We start from the raw sequence: 19372 nt of genomic DNA, 5'->3' as shown, positions 1-19372 counted from the left end.
TTGTATTCAATGGAAAAGTACTTATCAATTCAGACACCCAGCAAAATTTGAAAGGAGTTTATGAGTGTTGTTTTTAGAGCGGTGAACCCTTTGCTATCTGTTTTTTCATTCAAAGTGAGGAATTATGTACAAAAAACAATTATAAACGACAAAAATCTGTGCAATACTTTGAACGTTTTAATATTTATATTGTCAAATGCATCTCTCCCCAAAACCAGAAAACTAGATTTTCAGATAATTATACCGAGAAAGACACACCCACAGAATAAGTAGGATCACTTGATGATTCTTAAAACACATCGGAGTCAAGCAGTAGGCAGTATAACTATGCTAAAAATCTAGATTTTATTTGTAAAAGGTACAATATGACAGTAGTGAGCAGGGAGAAAAAGAAAAGGAAATTAAAAAGATATTTGTTCTGTTCACCAAATGTATCCTCCTCCATCTCAATAATTAGATACTAAAGGTGAAACCCCAAGTGATTGTTCATTAGTTTCAGAACCCATTACATTTTCCACCAAGATTAACTGTGACTGTTAAGAGAAATGAATGAAGTGTGACCTAGGATAAATGTCACTTAATAGTGTCCATAAAGGAAGTCTTACCTGCACTACACCACATACAGTATTCTCTATACACTTTCTATACAGTATATTATATTGTATGACTTCAAAAGTGAAACATGCCAAATGCCAAATTTATAATGTGAGCCACTGAATTCATAAGGACACAACACATTTTACTGTTGTGTTTGTTAAATGTTTCCTTTAATAATGCAGCAGAATAGAGATAAGTGATTTATATCTGAAACTCAGTGAAATGTGACCAGGAGTACCAGTTGTGCAGCTAAATGGCTCACTCTAAATGAACCGTGACTCCTATGGCTTCCTTTTCACCACCTAAGAAGCCTGGCTTTGGTTTTGAATGGCTTTTCATGTTGTGGTTGTTCTCCAACTGCCCCTTATGACACTATATGATGTATAGCCATCGTATAGAATCTATATATAGAATCAATAGTCTTCAACTCTTTGAGCCTAGACCATGTCATTAGACAAAAGTGACAAGATTACATCTACACGACACCTGCAATGCCCAACTGGATGAACACCTCAAAAGCTGGGAGGGCTTCTTTTGGCCAGGAACCTTTCAGCTTCCCGGAAAACATGAGCTGACTTGCACCTGTAGACCTTCAAACATGCCAATATTTCAGTAAGCCTCTCATAAGACACTGAAGATATTAGACTTGGTGGGACCTGACAAGAAAACTCACAGAGACAGAAGTGATTTATTCTGAAAACATGTGAACCACCATTATTGCTCACAGAGGTCACTCAACTATTTGTGTGGAATCTTAAAGTAATTGTGCCACATCAAATGCAGTGCGTGAGCAATAAAGACTTCTCCATTTTTCTTTCATATTATCTATTCACTTCTCTCTGTTTTTTTTTTGCTTTGAATGTATGTAGTAGGTTGTGTATATAATAAATCTTATTTGTTGCATGAAAGTGTTATAAATGCAAGTTTAAAAGGAATAAAATGAGAAAACGGAGTATGGGACTGAATATTTTTCAAAGCAGTGTGTTTGGACGTTCAGCGAAAATTATTAAGGTTTCTGAAGCAACAAACAATGAAAGCAATCAAAGACGCTATCATGTTATTTTCTAGTCCTGGCATCTTTCCTATTTCTAACAAATCAAAAGGTTTGCAAGGCATGCTAGGTTTTCCTTAAAGCCTTTATTTATAGACAAGACTGAACACAGAATGTCACCTTTAAATGTATTTTATATATTTGTACACAAATTTCATTTTGAACCTACATTATTTTCCTAATGGAGATAAAGGAAATATGTGTCAGGTGTCAATGATGTGTCTTGCAGCAATACCTATTTTTCAAGCGATACTGAATGCTTGGAGATTGAATGTGGTATTTAAAGATAATAGAATTACACAATATAATGCACTGGTTTATTTAAACACGAAAGAACAGCCTTGGAAATCTTCAAAGCAAAGTATTAAAAGTACTGAGGCTGAGTCATTATGAGTGCTTATAATGCAAAATAATTACCAATAAAAGATAGCATCTGTTGAATATTATAGTACTTGTCAGTGCACATGTAGCATCAGAAGAATGAGGCAAAGAAATTATTTCCCTCAAAGCTCTTTAATTGCTAAAAGCTCAGTGCTACCTCTGCAGATCTGCCATGCAGTAATTATTACCAAACAGCAATTGTTAGCAGCAAACAGTATTGCAGTAATACCCCACTCTAATAATAATGGTCAGCAAACCCAGGGGTGACCACCCTTAGACACATTTCGCAATTGTGTGACTCCACGCATTTGTACATACTCTACAGCACACCATGTACTGTCGATACAATATTTTGTAACAGAAGCTGCATCTCATTTTGATGGATTTGTTTGTCCTGTAGTAGAGAAACATCAGTGCCAGCAGGTGGAGCAGGGTGGTGAAGGTTTTTTTAACCTCACGTTCCTGGCTTTGACTCATAGGAACACTCTGGTCCAGAAGCACATATAATTTGAGCCATTGGGGAAACTAGTCCACTGTGATGAAAAGGTTGTAGTGAGTGAGGTTGAAAATGGCGGCTTTATAGGAAATTAGATTTGAGTGGAAGTAAGATTCCACATGAGGAACAGAAGCAAATAGAATAGGCTCTGGAAATAACTGGCCATTCCCCTGGATTAATGAGGTGATGTATACAAGAAGTCAGGAAGAAAATGGAAACCAGTCCTGTAGTAAGACCCTACAAGAAAGAGAGGAGAATGAGACCCCACATAGCATGGCTTGAGTCTAGTTTTCCCTGTACTTAAACAGCAGCAGACAGGTGTAGGGTTTGTGTGGTAGAGGGAGAATCAAGCTGGCTGCTGCTGGTGTCAGTGGTGCAAGTGGTTTTTAATGAAGACAGAAAACTGTGTCCCTAGCCAAACAGGATCAGCCAGTACAGCTGAATGAAGAGTGAATGTGGTACTTGAAGATCTTGAATTGGGAAAACAAGTGGTAAGTGTGAGAGTGAAGGACTTACAAGGATTCTTATTAGGAAAATATGATTTGTTAAAGAAAGATAAAGAGTGATTTGTAGCCCAGAAGCACTCATATTGATTACTCCAGGATTTCGTTTATAAGGTTGCAGTGTCTCATTATGGACAGTGATTAGTATTTATTAAAGTGAAGATAAACACTGGCTGTAAAAGGTTAATCTAAGTAAAACACACCACTATTTCTTTATATAAAAGTGACAGGTTAGTGATTATTGAAAATGAGAGACACAAAGCAATTGTGAAGAATTCTCCCACTTCTAGCATGCTTAACATTTACTGATGGTAGAAGAGGTAAGCTGAAGATTGGAAGAGGAACTTTACTGACCAAATAAGTGGAAGTTCTATATACAGAACAACAGAGCAGTAGGCTGAGCAAGGTTCTATGGAATTATCACTTTTGCCCATTTCAGTCTGTGGACAGAGCCCAAAGACAACTACCTCATCTCACTCCACAGGCATCCCCTTTTGATACTATTGAAGACGATCATGAATATGACCAGTGCCACATAAATGTTAAGGGTTGTGCAGAACACTGAGCCTCTATAGAAGTCAAAACAAACACTCAAACCTACATACTGTAAAGGGCACTGTGGACAGTGTGAGGGTGTTTCTACCTTGAAATGCCAGGTGTCCAGAGTTTTCATGGAACATCTAAAGTATAGATTCTCTCATTTCTCATGACTTGAGATACAATGAGGTACAAACTCTTGTCCCTAGGTCTGCAATCATGTTCTAACTTAACAAAACAAAGTTTAATGTTTAAGACAATATGTTTTTCCATTTTTTATGCTGCTTAACTGGAAAAGGCTCTTTAAACTCTGTAGTTCTTCCCTGGAAAACACCATACATCATGGGTCACTCAAAAGAGTGACATAATACAGTAACCTGCTCTTCTATAAATACAGTGTCACATTCAAGACTAGTTAACTAATGATTTAGTTCTCTAGTTCACCAGAGGTCTTCAAATCATTCATTAACCCGCTTATACCAGTAAAGCATTTTATTCAACAATGAAATGGTAGTCATTCACTTGTAACAATTTGCGGCTTCAGGTTAAGCCACACTAACTATTACACAATCATGTGTCAGGGATCCAAATTAAGAGTTTAACAGAGGGGGATTTGGTAGATTCGTAGCCAAGAACTTGAAATCTAAAACCGTACCTTCTGAGCCTGAATGCTCAAACTGAAGACTGCTGAGGGTAATGTTGCTTGGAGGTTTCTTATGGACAAGAGTTTTTCAAGTTTTGCCACAGATTTCCTAATGGATTCAAGTCAGGACTTTGAGCCACACAATGACATTCACTTTCTTATTCTTCAGCCACTCAGTGTAGATTTAGCATTGTGCTTTGGATCATTGTTGTGTTGAAAAGTGAACATTTCTCCCAGTTTTAGGTCTGAAGCAGGTTCACTTTTATGATTTACCAGCACTTTGCTCCATTATGTTCCTATTACGTTGACAATGTTCCTAGTCCGTGCTGATGAGAATCAGAACTATAACATAATGCTGCCACCACCATGCTTGATAGTTGAGATGGTGCTGGATTTGCGTCAGATATAACACTTGGCATTAAGACCAAAAAGAAGCACCGAAGCCTCTCAACTCTGTAACTAAAAAGTCCTCCTTACCCAACTGCTCCTTTTCGAGTGACCTGACCAAGAAACTCACAGAGAAAGACGATTTTACTCTGAAAACACGTAAACCACTTCTGTTGCACACAGAGGCCTCTAAATAAATTATGCGTTTCCATTAAATTTATTTTGTGCGTCTGAATCTGAATTTGAATATTTATGCAATAATCACATTTGTGCTCTTCTTTCAGATATTGTTTTACTTTTTTCTTTTCATCTTTTTGCTTTGAATTTATCGAAAACATTTTGTATGTAGAGAATATGAATTGCTACTTCAAAGTATCATGACTGCAAGCTTTAAAATGAAAATTGCAAATGAATACTCTTACAAGGCACTATATCGTCAGTTGCCTGTCTAAGAAAATTTAATTTGACCAGCTCCAGTATTATATTAAGTGACCAGTAATGCACTGATATTTTTTATGAAAAGCATTATGCAAAATAATAAATAATAGGACTGAATCCTTGTAAACATATGCCATAAAGAATCATTTCAGTATTTTTATTTCTAAACACATTGAATCGCACCAATACACCTTTTCATTTACTCTTTCCAATGTTATTGATTTTTTTATACTGTGTGTGATCTATGATTAGTTAAAGAAATCAGAACAAAGAATTGTGCTGTACACATCATAGCTTGCACTGCATTTAACATTGCCTAATTTTATTATCACACAGGACATACATAGAATAGTTTTATTTATTGTACATTACCTCCGAATTGTGGATGTCATCTATCCATCCATTTTCTAAACACTTAATACAATACAGGGTCACAGGGGAGCAGGAGCCTATCCTGGCAATGTTTACCACAATCGTGGCAAAATGTGTTGTCAATTCCCAACACTTCTAATTGCATAAATATTATTTTTAATGCTGTTGAGTCCCCTCAGTGTGCAGTCAAGTTTTATCATATACACTATGCCGTAAAGATGAATGAAAAATCCGTGCTTTGTTCTAGCCAAAATACCAGTTATATGGTTAGAGTTCTCTGTTCAATTTGTTACTTGGCACAACAAACTTTAAAACAGGAGCTTCATGGCTAATTTCGTCCCACAGGACATTAATATTAGCATGCATATTCCAATTAGAACATTACAATGTTTTACTTTACAGCTTAATCAAGCCGGAAAAGTTTTCTTAAAATAAAACACTAAAAACAAATTATTACAAATGTTAAAATTAAGCTCTTCCATTCGATACTAAATGTTATAGCTCAATTATTCCTTATTAGAGTGACTTTAATTCTAATAAGGAATACGTTTAAGTTCAGTCGAAGGAAATACTTCAGGGAATAAACCAGTTCTTCATAGCAGAATCTGGTAAGACAGCCCACAGGGAAAGATAGAGGAGCTTCTAAAACTTTAGAATCTAAGTGTTCTTTGAAGTGACTTCATAAAAGGCCACATGAGTCAAGAATTTTAAAATGATGGAAAATGAGGTAAAATATTAAAATGTAGAAAAAGAGCCATTTTGTGATGAAGGGATAGCTATGAGCACATAAAGACCGCAACAAACATACAGAATGGGTGATAAATGTACACAATATTTGGATCAATGCCGCAAACTTTGGGAAAAATTCTGAAAAAAAACATATACTGTAACACTGTACAGTTCTGGTAACTGTAGAGAACTGTAAGGAGATGCATATAGAGATACTGGTGCTGTCAAGCAGAAGATAATGGAAACATGATAGATAAGTTGGCCTAACAAAATCAAACAAATCAAAGGTAAAATGAAAAAAATAAATGTCTCTGATGGTTGTACCACAAATGTTTCTCCCATATATCTGAGTTAATGTATATAATAATAATAATAATAATAATAATAATAATAATAATAATAATAATAATTGCTTATACTTATATAGCACTTTTCTGGACACTCCACTTAAAGCTCTTTACAGGTAGTGGGGACTCCCTTCCACCACCACCAAAGTGCAGCCCCACCTGGATGATGCAACAGCAGCCATAGTGCGCCAGAACGCTCACCACACATAAGATATCAATGGTGAGGAGAGCAGAGTGATGAAGCCCATTCATACAGTAGATGAGGATTATTAGGATGCCATGATTGGTAAGGGCCAATGGGAAATTTGGCAAGGATGCCAGGCTTATACCCCTGCTCTTTTCGAGATGCCTAAACGAAGTATTTTCCTGCATTTGTGTTCATACAAACTTCAAATAAATAATGACATGTCTTTTTTTTCTTCACCATGTGACTTCTGTGACTCCTAAACAATTGTTGTACTCCAAGTGTCCCAGTGGAGCATCAGCAACCATTAGGTGGTAATGTCAGGAACTGTGGTAATACAGTTAGAAACTTATATAATATAAGGGACTTCATTCAAATCAATAAATTGCAAAAATTCAAGTGTCAAGAACATTAAAAATCCAAAAGCATTTAAAGAAATTAGTTTAACACTATCCAGTTGGTGCACTGTACACCAACAGATGTAACTTACTTTGCTAATTCCATAGTTTATCAACGGCCTACACTCAAAACATAATAATACACTGACATAAACACAAAAAACTAAAGGTTGACAATTACCACTGGTGAGGAAGAGTGTTCTGTAAACAAGTGCAAGGAAAACGTAAACATGGAAGACCGGAGTACTGTAATTTACGTTTTGACAAGGCCATCCATGTACAATACATGAATTTTCCCCTGAAAATGCCAACCATTTCAAGATACATTTAAAATTGATTTTTTTACTGGATTTTTGTCTGATAATGCCAGTTACATGACCAAGACATACAATGACATTCTTCAAGGCTTGCTGCCAAATTCAGTACATTTGATGTGTAATATTCACATTGTCAAAAGCAGACAAATGATGTAAACATAAAAAACTTTATTATTTATGTCCAAGCAGGAAAATATGTTTTTAAGAACACCTGAGAGATGTAACTGAACAAAAAGCCTATACTATACTCATTAAGTCACCTCTTGAGCCACATACTGTATAATACATAAATTGGTACTTTGCTGCAGACTACTATTCCAAATACATTAACTTTTACCAAAGCTTTATGTAAATGGAAATTAAACAGGACACAGTATGGTAAAGGAGCTGAAAATATTGTTGAAGGATGAAAAAAAGGTTTGGAAACTCAGCTCACTTAGAAGGTAATGGTCCACAAAACATACAGTGCTTTGCCAAAGAGATCACTTCCTCCTAATGATGTCCCATTCTGTTAAATTAAAAGTGATATATGCACAATTATTAAGAATATTTTTATACACCTTGAACTCTCAAATAGAAGACTTTAAGGCGTGGCAGAATTTAGATGTCAGCAAAAACTCCCAACTATTATTTGCTGATTGCATAATTATTCACCCTATTTGTTTAATAGTTAGGGAACACAAAATTAGTCTGACAACAAACACAATAAGAATAGCTTTTGTCTGTGTGCAATCATAATGTATAATGAATGTATGAGGTCCCAATGTCAGATAGTGAATTTCAAGCTAAGATCCAACCATAAAAACCACGTAGCTTTAAAAAAAAACAAAGGATAATGTTGTAGACATGCACAGATCAGGAGAAAGTTATAATTGATTTAAATACACATTTAAAAATTACATTTGTCTGTGCATCCTAACTGAGCAGCCAGGCAAGGAGGAAACTGGTAAGAAATGTTACCATGAGGCCAACTTTGAAAGAGCTACGGAGTTCAATAGCTGAATTTGAAGAAATCATCTATAAATCAAAAAATTCTCAGGTACTCCACAAAGCTTTACTCTATGCAAACCCATATCAAATTTAACATGGAGTTTTAAACAAGCATTGAAGTAATAATGAAAATATGCAGCAAATGTTTTATTTTCAAATGAGACAGGAGTTAGAACTATAGGTCTGATACAAACCCAGTGAATGACCCAGTCAAACACATCCATACTGGTAATTGTGGTGGGAGTAGCATGTACTGTATGTTATGGGGGCTTTTTTTTCCATCAGCAGGGCCTGAGAACCTAGTCATGACTCAGAGGAAAAAGAATACAGTTAAGTATTCAGGCAAATCTTAGGGAAAACCTATCTGCTAAAGATAAAAAATATTAAATTTCAGTTTTGTTCAGCTTCTCATCAGCAGGGATTGGGAAGCTCATCAAGATTAGAGGTTCATAACTGAGCAAAGTTCTGGTATGCAAATCATAAAGGAAAGCTTATTTCAGACCCAAACCTGGGACAAAAATTCACCTTTCACCAGGACAATGATCTAAGTGATCCAAAGCACAAGGCAAAAGTTGCTTTAATGCTGTAATCGTTAAACAAGAAGAAACTGAATGACCTTGATTGGTGCAACTTGAATCCATTTGAAAATCTGTGGCAAGACATGAAAACTGCTGTCCATCAATGATCTGTAAAAAAAGTGACAGAGCTTAAGCGGGTTTTCAAAGCAAAAAATGGGAAGAAATTGCACCATTCCAGTGTGCAAACTTGCTAGAGAGAGATTTATGTAGAAAGATGTGCACCTGTAATTTCAGTCAAAGGTGCTTGACACCAAGTACTGACTCAAACAGTTGAATACTTATGCAATCAACACATTTAATTCTTTATTTTCTGCACCCCATAAAAGGTCAGTTTGTGCACTCAGGTTTTGTTTAGAAATATTCATTTGAAATAATGTATCCATCTTTCAACAAAATTGCCACCATTTGAAGGGAATGAATACTTTTGCAAGGCACAGTGCAATAAAATTGAGGAATGAATAAATGCATACTAAGTAATGGTACAACATTTGGACAGCACAGACAGCAACAGAAGCAAAGTCTGTGTTAACACCTTCAGTAAAGTCAATGAAAACTGCATACTTCAACATACAGTAGATCAACTGAATGTTTCATTAAATCAGTTCATACATTTCTCAAGACAGCCAGGATAGTTGACCCTAAAATAGGTGCACAGTTAGATTGTTGATATGCTTTGATAATTATATTCCAGGTCTTGATGTTGAATGTAAATTTGAAGTGGAAAATACAGACATTATGGAAAAGAAAAAGGCAGTGGAATTTGTTGAGATGAACGATTTCCCACTTAAAACACACAGCGATGTCAATTAATGATAGAAGAACAGCTGATAGATTATAGATTTGTTATAATTATATAATACGTTTTTGACATTATACACTGTATAAATAATTATATAATATTTTATCATATTTACCAGCAAAATATAATACACTGGATAGTGTCTTTAACCAAAATGTGACATTTACATGCTCTTTGAGAAATAGTTTTCCCTATTTTTTTACTGTGCAAGGTTACTACAGCTTAATTGTACAGTAACTGCATTAATGTTCTGATTCCTGTATACTGTATTTAATCTCTTTAAACAAAGCAAATCACATTAAATACTGTACATGCTACTGATAATAATATTAAATTATTATTTTATTATTATTATTTTGAATAAAACAGACATGCAAATTAAGTTGTAGTAATTAAATTGCTATTTGCATTTTTTAAGGTACTGTACCATAATGACTTGATTGTTTAATCGTGTAGTTAGAGAAGAGGCTATATCAATCTAGTATTGAGTTAGATATTCAGGCTGTATTAACAGAAACAGAGTGAAACCTGCAAACTGAATGTTCCAATAATTTGTAGTATTCTGTTACCATAAGGTAGGTCGTTCCTTGACTTAATACAATTCCAAAATCCAAGTTTCATACAATGAAGTTGTTCTGACTTCTGACGATGAAGTATGGTATAAATTATTTTTCTCTTTTGTTACGATGTGTAGTAAATTAGTGGTTGGAATGTAGTTTCAGAAGCAGTACTGTGTGTGTTTGTACTGAGTAAAATTTATAGTCAAGTTAATTGCATGTATGTCTAATTTTTGTACCGGGCAAAACATGAAACTGCAAGGAGTTTAGAAGATTTACAGTGAAGCAAAACTGTCACAATTTACAAAGTAATGAAATGTGGCAGTTACCTTAAATGTACTCGACCAAAAATAAAAGCATACTGTATGTATAATGACACTAAATAAACCAAAACACTATGCAATGAGAATATGACCATTGTCTACCTCACATTTTCATCATACTTTCTTATTTCCTTGAAAACAACATTTTCACATACAACTCAAGAGTGAAGAGATTAACATTAAATAGTACAGTATATTATTAGTAGAAATTCACAGTTTCGTAAAGGAATTAGATACTGTATTATGCCTATAAATAAGTGATACTTACTATTCAAAAGTTTATTTCATAGTTCACATAATGCAAAGGTAGCATTTAATAAAGTTCAAGTGTTAAATAAAAGTAGAATTAACAGTTGCAGTTTTAATTTAATTCGTTGTCCACGAGGGAATATCAAATGATAAAAGAAAATTCCAGGATTAAAAACCCTACTAAATTGTATTGTCTTATAAATGCTACCTACTGTACCAGGTCTACTGGTATTTGGCCAGTAGTAGTTTCTGGGATTGGATATACAGTACAGTACAGTAATAAACATGAAAATAAAATAGCTGATGACCTGGTGTACACAGCAAGCCTATTTTGCTATATTGTTAATGTATTGTTGTTGAACTAATACATACAATTTTTGGAGCTCATCTGCCAAATTGGTTTTTTGAAGAAAATCAGTTATCAGGGCACAGTTCATTCCACCAAAGAGGGACAGTCCAGCATAGGCATAAAACATATTACTGCAACATTAGTTGTAGGTCCAAAGCAGCTTTGAGTATGATGAAACATTCTGAGTTTTAAGGCAGTTGGTGCTGTACTTCTTTGAGAACCAATGGTAGTCAGGATGCCATCTTGTTTCTAGTAGGAAATTCATTTTGACATGTGTTAATTGAATTGTAAAACCACACTGACCAAGGTTGGAATTAACTGGCGTAACAGTCTTTAACCAGTCTGAGTATGAAATGTCATTTCACCAAGAACAGTAGCTCAAGATTCAATGTATTTGTCAGCTTACCACCTTTGTACTGTATATGCAGTAATACCAGTCCATCAGACATTAACTGGATGTTAACTACAATCATACTAAATTTGGTGTTAAACATTTTTAAACAGCATGAGTTAGTGTGATTAGGACATGTATTAACAAAAAATAAGAAGAGTTGGTGATCAGTCAGTTATTTACTGTACTGTATGTTTACACACAAAACCTATTTTCACATACAGAATATTCATTATGTTGATATAATGTTTCTTAATTTGTCTTTAATTGGCCAAACTCCAACCTCCTGATTATGTGCAGTGTAAAGCTCTAGGCTGAGCCCATGTTTCTCAAAATAGCATGTTACCTGTTGTAAGGTTACAATTTATCGTAGCAGCTTTTCAGGTGCAAATCTGAAATCTGTTTTGGTTGTTGATAAGTTTTGCCAAGTTTCATTTCCACTGGTGCAGCACTTCATAAGAATAAATTAAAAGGATGAGGGGTTTTTTGCAAGTCAGGCTGCGACATGATTCATCCAGTACCATGACTCCTGACATAATTTTGACGACTTATCTCAGTATACTGTATCTGGTATTAGGTTTCCAGAAAGACTTATCTTTGAACACGACCAAATTCAAAGGTGAAAGTAAAACTTTACAATTACTATTAACAGTATATTACTTACACTAAAAAACAATGTTAAATTATTATCTGAGTCTAACTCTTGAGGTGAAAACTACCCATACACACTTTTTGCCTTCCAGGTTGTCCAAGGTTTTTCAGTTGCTGTTAAAATGCCGAAGGCAAAAAGAAACTAAGCAAAGATTGTGCATGACACTTACTGTACAAATCTCTTTTGCTGTCATAGAAATGGGTGTTCTTATCTCTAAACGCTTTTCCGAAAATGCCACATAAAGTCAGATGCATATTGCAGTGGCATTAACACCCAAACACTTCTGAAAACTCCCATGGTACAGTATATCTAATGACCATGTATTGAGGACCAAAGTTTTATGTTTCCACTAAAGGATAGATCCTCCTGCAGCACAGTGTCTCTGCTCATCACACTTGAGCTTTGACTTAGACCTTGTAGCCCAGGGAACAGATTGAAACTTACTGCTCCACCAAAACTGTATGCAGTGGCAACCTGACTTTACATGAGGGTTTTCCAATCCAATACTTACCAGGGACAACCTAGCTTAGCTTCTGAAATCTAATGAGATCTGGCTACAAAATGGTACACTAACTGCTTTGTACTTTATTTCTGTGCTACTGTCCATACTTTTGTTGGAATTCTGTACCCTCAGTTTTAAAAAGATGTAATCTAATTTAGTTTTCTGTGATTGTAACTCCACCTATGGTATTGTTGAATGGGAACAACAGGGGGCACCATTATTGTAGATTGAATTTCTAGCTCAATACTAAAACATTTCTGAGTTCAGTTCTCTAAAGAAAGCTAATTGCAATGCATAGTCATATAAATGTTCTTATTGATCATATTTGGTTCTGACTAGTAATTACTGGATTCTTTTGACATATTTCCGTTATAACCTCTTTGTTGTAACAAGAATATGATCAGGATCATATAACAGAATCACTTATCAGGTAAAGCTTGCAGAATGATGTTCTGGTTTAGATACTGTAGTTTAATAAGATACTTAAAGAGGTCACTCATATGTAATATAAATAATATATTAAAATTAAACATCACAAAGAAATAAACTATCCATATCGTTATACTGTCGTATGCTACAATCCTCTTTTAACATTACCCCGCCTATATCCCGCCCCATCCACCACCGCACACACACACTCCCCCTTAAGATACCCCGAATTGTTGTTGTTGTTTTTTTTTGTTGTTGTATTTTGTGTGTTCTGTATAATTAAGTGAGTGATGTAGCCATGAATCATCCGTTTGGAATTGCTACCTTGCATCGCAGAATGGAATGACATCATTCACGGTATATACTGTAGGGTTCTCTTCAAGATGTTAAAAGATTGCTTTCGGGAAATCGACCGATTACTACGCCACTCCAACCATGGACAGACTGCTAGAGATTATTTACGCAGCGCTTGAATGAGAATACATCAGTGATACTGCAGCTGTAGAAAAAAAAAGTATTTTAACTGCATATGTAAGGTTTGTTTGTCCAATCTCCCTTTCGTATAGTACATGAGTTTGAAGTCAGCTAATACTTAGTGTTTTACATATCGCAGCACAAATCTAAGGCTAGTTTTTCAAACTTTAGTTGTTTTCTTACAAAGTAATTGGAGTGTAGCGCACTTATTGTATGGTGCCTACTGTAAATCGTTCCTTAAAGCACAGTCAGCAAAACAGAATGACTCTTACATTTATTTACAGAACTTGAAATTGTACATAAACTGCTGATTCATGAATAAACACGATCGATGCAGTGAAGCCGACAGCTAATAACCTGGAAGCCCTTTGACGCCTGTAAACCCTAAAATTAAGGATTTGGAATGCCTCGACACGCAACCTTATTCCACGTTGTGATAGAGGATGCGTAAGGAAATTACATTATAGACGGCTTTGTTTTCCTCGGATGCCAGATCGATTTTTGGTCCTTACAGAGGTAACAAATAGATATAGCCCACAAAACAACCTATGTTCTCATATGTTACATAAATCTCTAAAGTCACCACTACCGTTTATGTGTTTCATTCTCCAGACTTATAAAGGAAGAAATGAATATTGTGATTTACAAGTTTACTTGAAAAATCATTAAGAACCACAACTTCATCATACTGCCTATGTAAATATTGAACGCACACATATTAAAAGTACTTCCCTGAAGTTTACCTATTCTTAATTATTAATAAGAGCACAAATTATTAGTTTATGTAATGTTTGCGCCACTTTTAACAGTAGGGGGTTGAGGGTATGACCTTCATTAGCAAGTTAATTAAAATGCTACTGTTTCACTCAGTTTCATCAAGTATTTTTCGCTTATCTTTATTTCTGCGTATAAAAGGTGTAAATTAAATGAAATGACTTTACGGGATACTGCGTTACTGTGTTAAGTGGCAGTGTCCATATGTGAATTGAAAATGATCTGCTTCAAGCTGTTAAGACACGGGTCACGCAAGAATATCGAAGGTGTTTTAGTTTGTAGAACCAAATGCAGAACAAATGTAGTTGCAGTTACGAAATGCTAAATTTAAACCTTTAGCACACTAGCTGGTTTCAGAACTGCGTTTTCAAATACTGCGGACATGCCATCGTGGGTGGGAGCTGTTCTTCAGCACTACACTAACGTTCTCCAACTGGTTTATCAGTATGTACAGTAGTAGTGCAACGTCTCAACACATAAAACCGTCTGCTGAAAAGGCCTAACGCACAAAAGTACTGTAGTGTTTTTAATTGCTAATTGGAAATTTCGAGAATTGTTACTGAGGCAATCACAAATTATAAGGAATTGAAACGTATAATGCGTAGCAATTCCAAATAACGAAAGCAACTATCATTTACACTATCGCTTTGTAATTACTGTAAACTGCTTTTGAAGTTTCACAAAAAAAGATAAAAACTTAATTCTAAAACCCTAAAATCACATGATAGAAAATATAAAGGATTATGTAGTCACGTGCTATACGTACAGTATTTTGCCATGTACAATATCTACTTGTTAATGCATATGGTTAATTAAATGTGACAACGCATACAGCCTTAAACCTTACCAACTCCAAAAACCGAATCCAATGTCTCATCACTTATCTTACATGGTCATTACCTCCTTATGCCCCAAGTATGATTTCATGATTTGAAATTACATTATTAAAACGTCACATGTCCTTTGAAATGTTTATGGCATGAAATGTCCTTTTACTGAAATGCTGGGTCTATAAAATGTTACTACTATGTGTAATGGAAGGATATTCATCTTAACGGTCATTGCATTATGTGACTTTTTTAAATTAAACATATTAATATATCCATTCTAAACTGTCTTTAATTCTGTAGCTGTGGATAAAAAAAATTAAACACTGATGCCAAACAAAATCTATTCTGTATGCAGTACCTAAATAACAGTTGTGTGCAGTTTGCTTGTTTTTTATGGTAGTGTGCTGAACACTTGAGGATTATGGATTTCGGTGTATTGGGGTACTTAGATTGGTTTCGTAACAAACCGATCTTTGAAACGGAGGCGAATGACTATTCCGTTCGGTCGACTAAATACACTTCAAAACTCCAGCTTTAACGTGTAACACACAGTCACATCATTGTCTAAAAGAATGGTTCTTTTGTGTCTATGTGTAACACAAACCTGGAGCCAGCACGTTCTTTGAAAACCAACAAGCAAAATTTAGACATGTTGAAACCCCATAGTATAAAATATTTGTTCTTTCTGAACATACTGTACATTAATTTGACTCATTAAAGTGCTGTACGCAGCGATATCTGTAAGAGTCTCCAAAAGTCTCTTTCAGAAATCTTTCAAAAGTTCCCCACACTACCTGCTTCTCTTGACTAGAATGATTGCGCATACAGTATGTTGTGCTATCTTTCTATCCACAGACACAAGCTGGACTCTAGGTCAAAGAAGAACTCTTAAAGGCTTAATAAAAGCTCGTAGAAGATAACTTTCTGAAGACTGTGTCGTACTTATCTATCAAATCTTAAAGTAAAGTGCGAGCATCATCGAAGGTAGAAGCAATCAGCATCTTTGTCGTTAGTTTCCAAGATTTCATGCCCTTTTGAAATACAAGGTAAATCAAAGCACTTGTGTGTGATGCACAGCTAAACAAACAAAATGAGTGTTCGTCAGTAGAATAGACACACCCGTTATGTAACACTTGTTCTCGGCTCGAATGTTTAACCGTTTCACTATAAAACGCTTCTCAAGCCGTATCATTGAACATCCTCTTGTTGACATCTCTTTTGCGTTCACACTGAACACAACAAAACTGTGAAGTACTGTCGCTGTATAGCCATGCCTACTGTATGTAAAGAATACATTTTACTTGCATACTTGCAATACTGGTATCTGCAACTGCTTGATTAGAGTTTCAAGTGACCACGATTTCTTCCATATTAAGCTTCCACAAACTAAACCATGATTAAATTTGGACAGATGCGTGTTGCTCTTTAAGTTTCTTTTTTAATAGTTACATTTCTCTTCGTGGTGCATTACTCTGATACTTGCAACATGCAGCTTCCGGGGGTATTGACAAGGCGATAAATTCTTCAGCATGTTGGACATATTTTACGCAGGCGTTCCAAATTACAATAAATGCAAAGAATAAAGGAACAAAAAAGTTGATAGAAAACATTAAACACACAGTTGAAGTGTATGCGTACAAGAATCATACAAGTTTAGCTTTCCTTAATAAGTTAGAACCGCAAACTTACCTATAGTGGTAATGACTGTGATTGCAAAGTAAAAAGAGCCAGCAAATTTCCATTGAACCCCTGCCCTGTGAGGTTCGGCCTCCATTATGATAGTCTCCAGATTACGGTAGTCCTCCTCGCTTATGTTATATTTCCCTTGGAGACGCTTTTCCTCGGCCTCAAGCTGCTCTTTCTCCCTCATTTCGAAATCGGACTCAAGAGCATCGAACACCGCCGCCCCGACCAGGAGATAGGTGAACGTGCAGATAATTAGGGACAGGGTCCGCACGTTCTGCCGCTTCATGGCCACCAGGAACCGGCGAGTGAGGGGCTCATGTCCCCTCGGATTCTCCAAGAAGGCGCAGCAGCAGCTGGGAAGGCTCCGGCAGCGATCGGACCCAGGGGGGCAGAGATCTTGGTGGTGGTGATGGTGGGTGCGATGGACGCTGGAGTGGTGAAGACGGTTGTGGTTTCTATTACCGGCTTCTTGATCCTGTTCCTGGGAAGAGGAGAGACACAAGAGGCTGCTCGATCGCCGGGACCAGGTGCCCTGCAGCCGAGAGACTCTGCGCAAGACCTGCCCAAACCAAGTCGTCCCAGTGCGTAGTGCCATCAACAGCTAGCAACGAGACAGCCGTGCTTTTTGTGGTTTACTAGGGTTAAAGGTGTAAATGGACGGAATTATACATACTAAATGCATAAAACAATGTATGAAAAATACTATCATGTGTTTAAATTATATCTTTAGTTTCGTTTTACCGGTTGGTGTTGGATACATTCTCTTTAGTTTATATATAAAAACAAAGGTTCCAGGGCAAAAAAGAGACGAAAGGAAGAACATCCTTGAACATTTTGTTCCGAAGTTTCTTGCAGTTAGCACCAACGTGTTCTCTGTCGCTACACTCAACAGATGTACAGCAGGTTTTTGAACGCAAAGCTCCTCTTTGGAGAAAAATTTAAGTTGCAAGTAACTGACACGCAATGCCATAAATAGCAAATCAAACCGGGGATGGAAAAGTGCTCTCTTGTTCCTTTCTACAAGATCTTGAGAACAGACAGATGAAAGAGTTAAAGGCAACACAGCAGTAGACTTGAAAACTGCAACTCACTGGATGATCGCTGTGGGGGTCTGTGATCAGAGGCGATGATCCTAAATTAGATTGAGCAGGAATCAAACATAAAGCAGATCGCCATACAAAAAAGAACATTCGTGGCAGTAAAGGTCTGGTCTTGAATTGCGTCCGAGGGAGATGTTGCATTCATAGAAATACAAAATAAAGAACTAGACTTGAGGAAAGCCGGTATCTCTTCAATCATCGAATGGACTAAAAGAAAAACACACTGGTCACTTAAAGAAGCACTCTTAGCTAGTCAGTCTCGAGTCTTTCGAAGGAACTACCGTAGCAAACCTTCGGATTTCCGCCCTGGGTAAAATGCAGATCACGGTATACAACCACAGCAGCATTCAAGACAGCCCGAGAGATGGGTAAACGTGCCAGAAAAAAAGACTTGAAAGAATCCCCTTAAATGTTATTCAGTTGCCCCGTCTTTCTATTCAATTAAATCTTCTGAGACTGAGCACAAAAGAATTGTGCAAGTATAGGACTGGTACTGTAGCTTGTCATCTGAATTTCCCGAGGTAAAAAAAAAATCCTAAACAGGGACACAAGAGAATCACGTTAAAGAATTGCAGCTCCTTTATAACATTTCCCCATTGATTATTAATAATATCAGGCTGAAGAAAATAGGACATTTTTTTATTTTAGGTAAGGTAGAAGGATGCATCGCGATAAAAGTGGACCAATAAGTTTCCCCAACACCTTTGTCTATTAACAATGTAATAAGGATAAGAAGCTACTGTTTTGCCTTTTTTAAGTTACTGTCAGTGGCTTCAGTTGCGAGATACTTGTAGCAGCTTCGTTGCCGGCGGCTTTACAGTTTAAGCCATGCCCTCCATACTTTCTCCTGTTGGACGTGTTTGCTGAAAAGGTCTGCAATATCCCGGGTTCCCCAGTCTCTCTCCAAGTCCCCCCTACCACTGCCATTCCGCTGTCGATGGCCACTCCTACTTATAAACATATTACAATTCTTGGGGTTTTGCAGATGAGCACGTGGTCCTCTGTTCTCTCCCCCCCATGACAAGGAAATGCGTTTTTTTAACCATGTGAAAAGGGAGAGAAGCGGCTGCAAACAGTATATCGCGCATTCGTGTTAGATTCACAACTGGAATTAAGTCTGGGGTGGAGAAGATGTTATAACTGATTTACATAATCGACATTACAAATCGCTTTGAGGAGTGGATGTTGGCATTGCAATAAAAGATGTTCTAGTAAAGTGTAATTCGGGTAATATGCTGAAGCTTTCAGATGTAGTCACGATACCAATTCTTTCCGCGCGTACTATTGGAAGTTCATTGTGGATTGTGAA

General features: G+C 36.3%; 1 protein-coding gene across 2 annotated transcripts in view; it reads right to left on the bottom strand.

Annotated features, from left to right (window-relative positions):
• The window catches only part of kcnk9 (potassium channel, subfamily K, member 9), an 89654-nt gene extending 70580 nt beyond the window's left edge, over window positions 1-19074 (bottom strand). The window contains exons 1-2 of one of the 2 annotated variants that reach the window (XM_088601837.1): window positions 18055-19074; window positions 16967-17444 (exon numbers count right to left, since the gene is read on the bottom strand). In XM_088601837.1, the coding sequence (XP_088457963.1) occupies window positions 16967-17444; window positions 18055-18204 (628 nt within the window). In that variant the 5' untranslated portion in view covers window positions 18205-19074. Of the gene's footprint in view, window positions 1-16966 lie in introns of both variants that reach the window. The other variant, XM_088601838.1, reaches the window with a different exon arrangement.
• Window positions 19075-19372: the final 298 nt, after the last annotated feature.

The sequence above is a fragment of the Lepisosteus platostomus genome, chromosome 12 (genome assembly GCF_059453375.1).
Source record: "Lepisosteus platostomus isolate fLepPlt1 chromosome 12, fLepPlt1.hap1, whole genome shotgun sequence".
NCBI classification, from domain to species: domain Eukaryota; kingdom Metazoa; phylum Chordata; class Actinopteri; order Semionotiformes; family Lepisosteidae; genus Lepisosteus; species Lepisosteus platostomus.
Note: the sequence above shows the minus strand (reverse complement) of the source record. Positions and strands in the feature narration are given on the sequence as shown.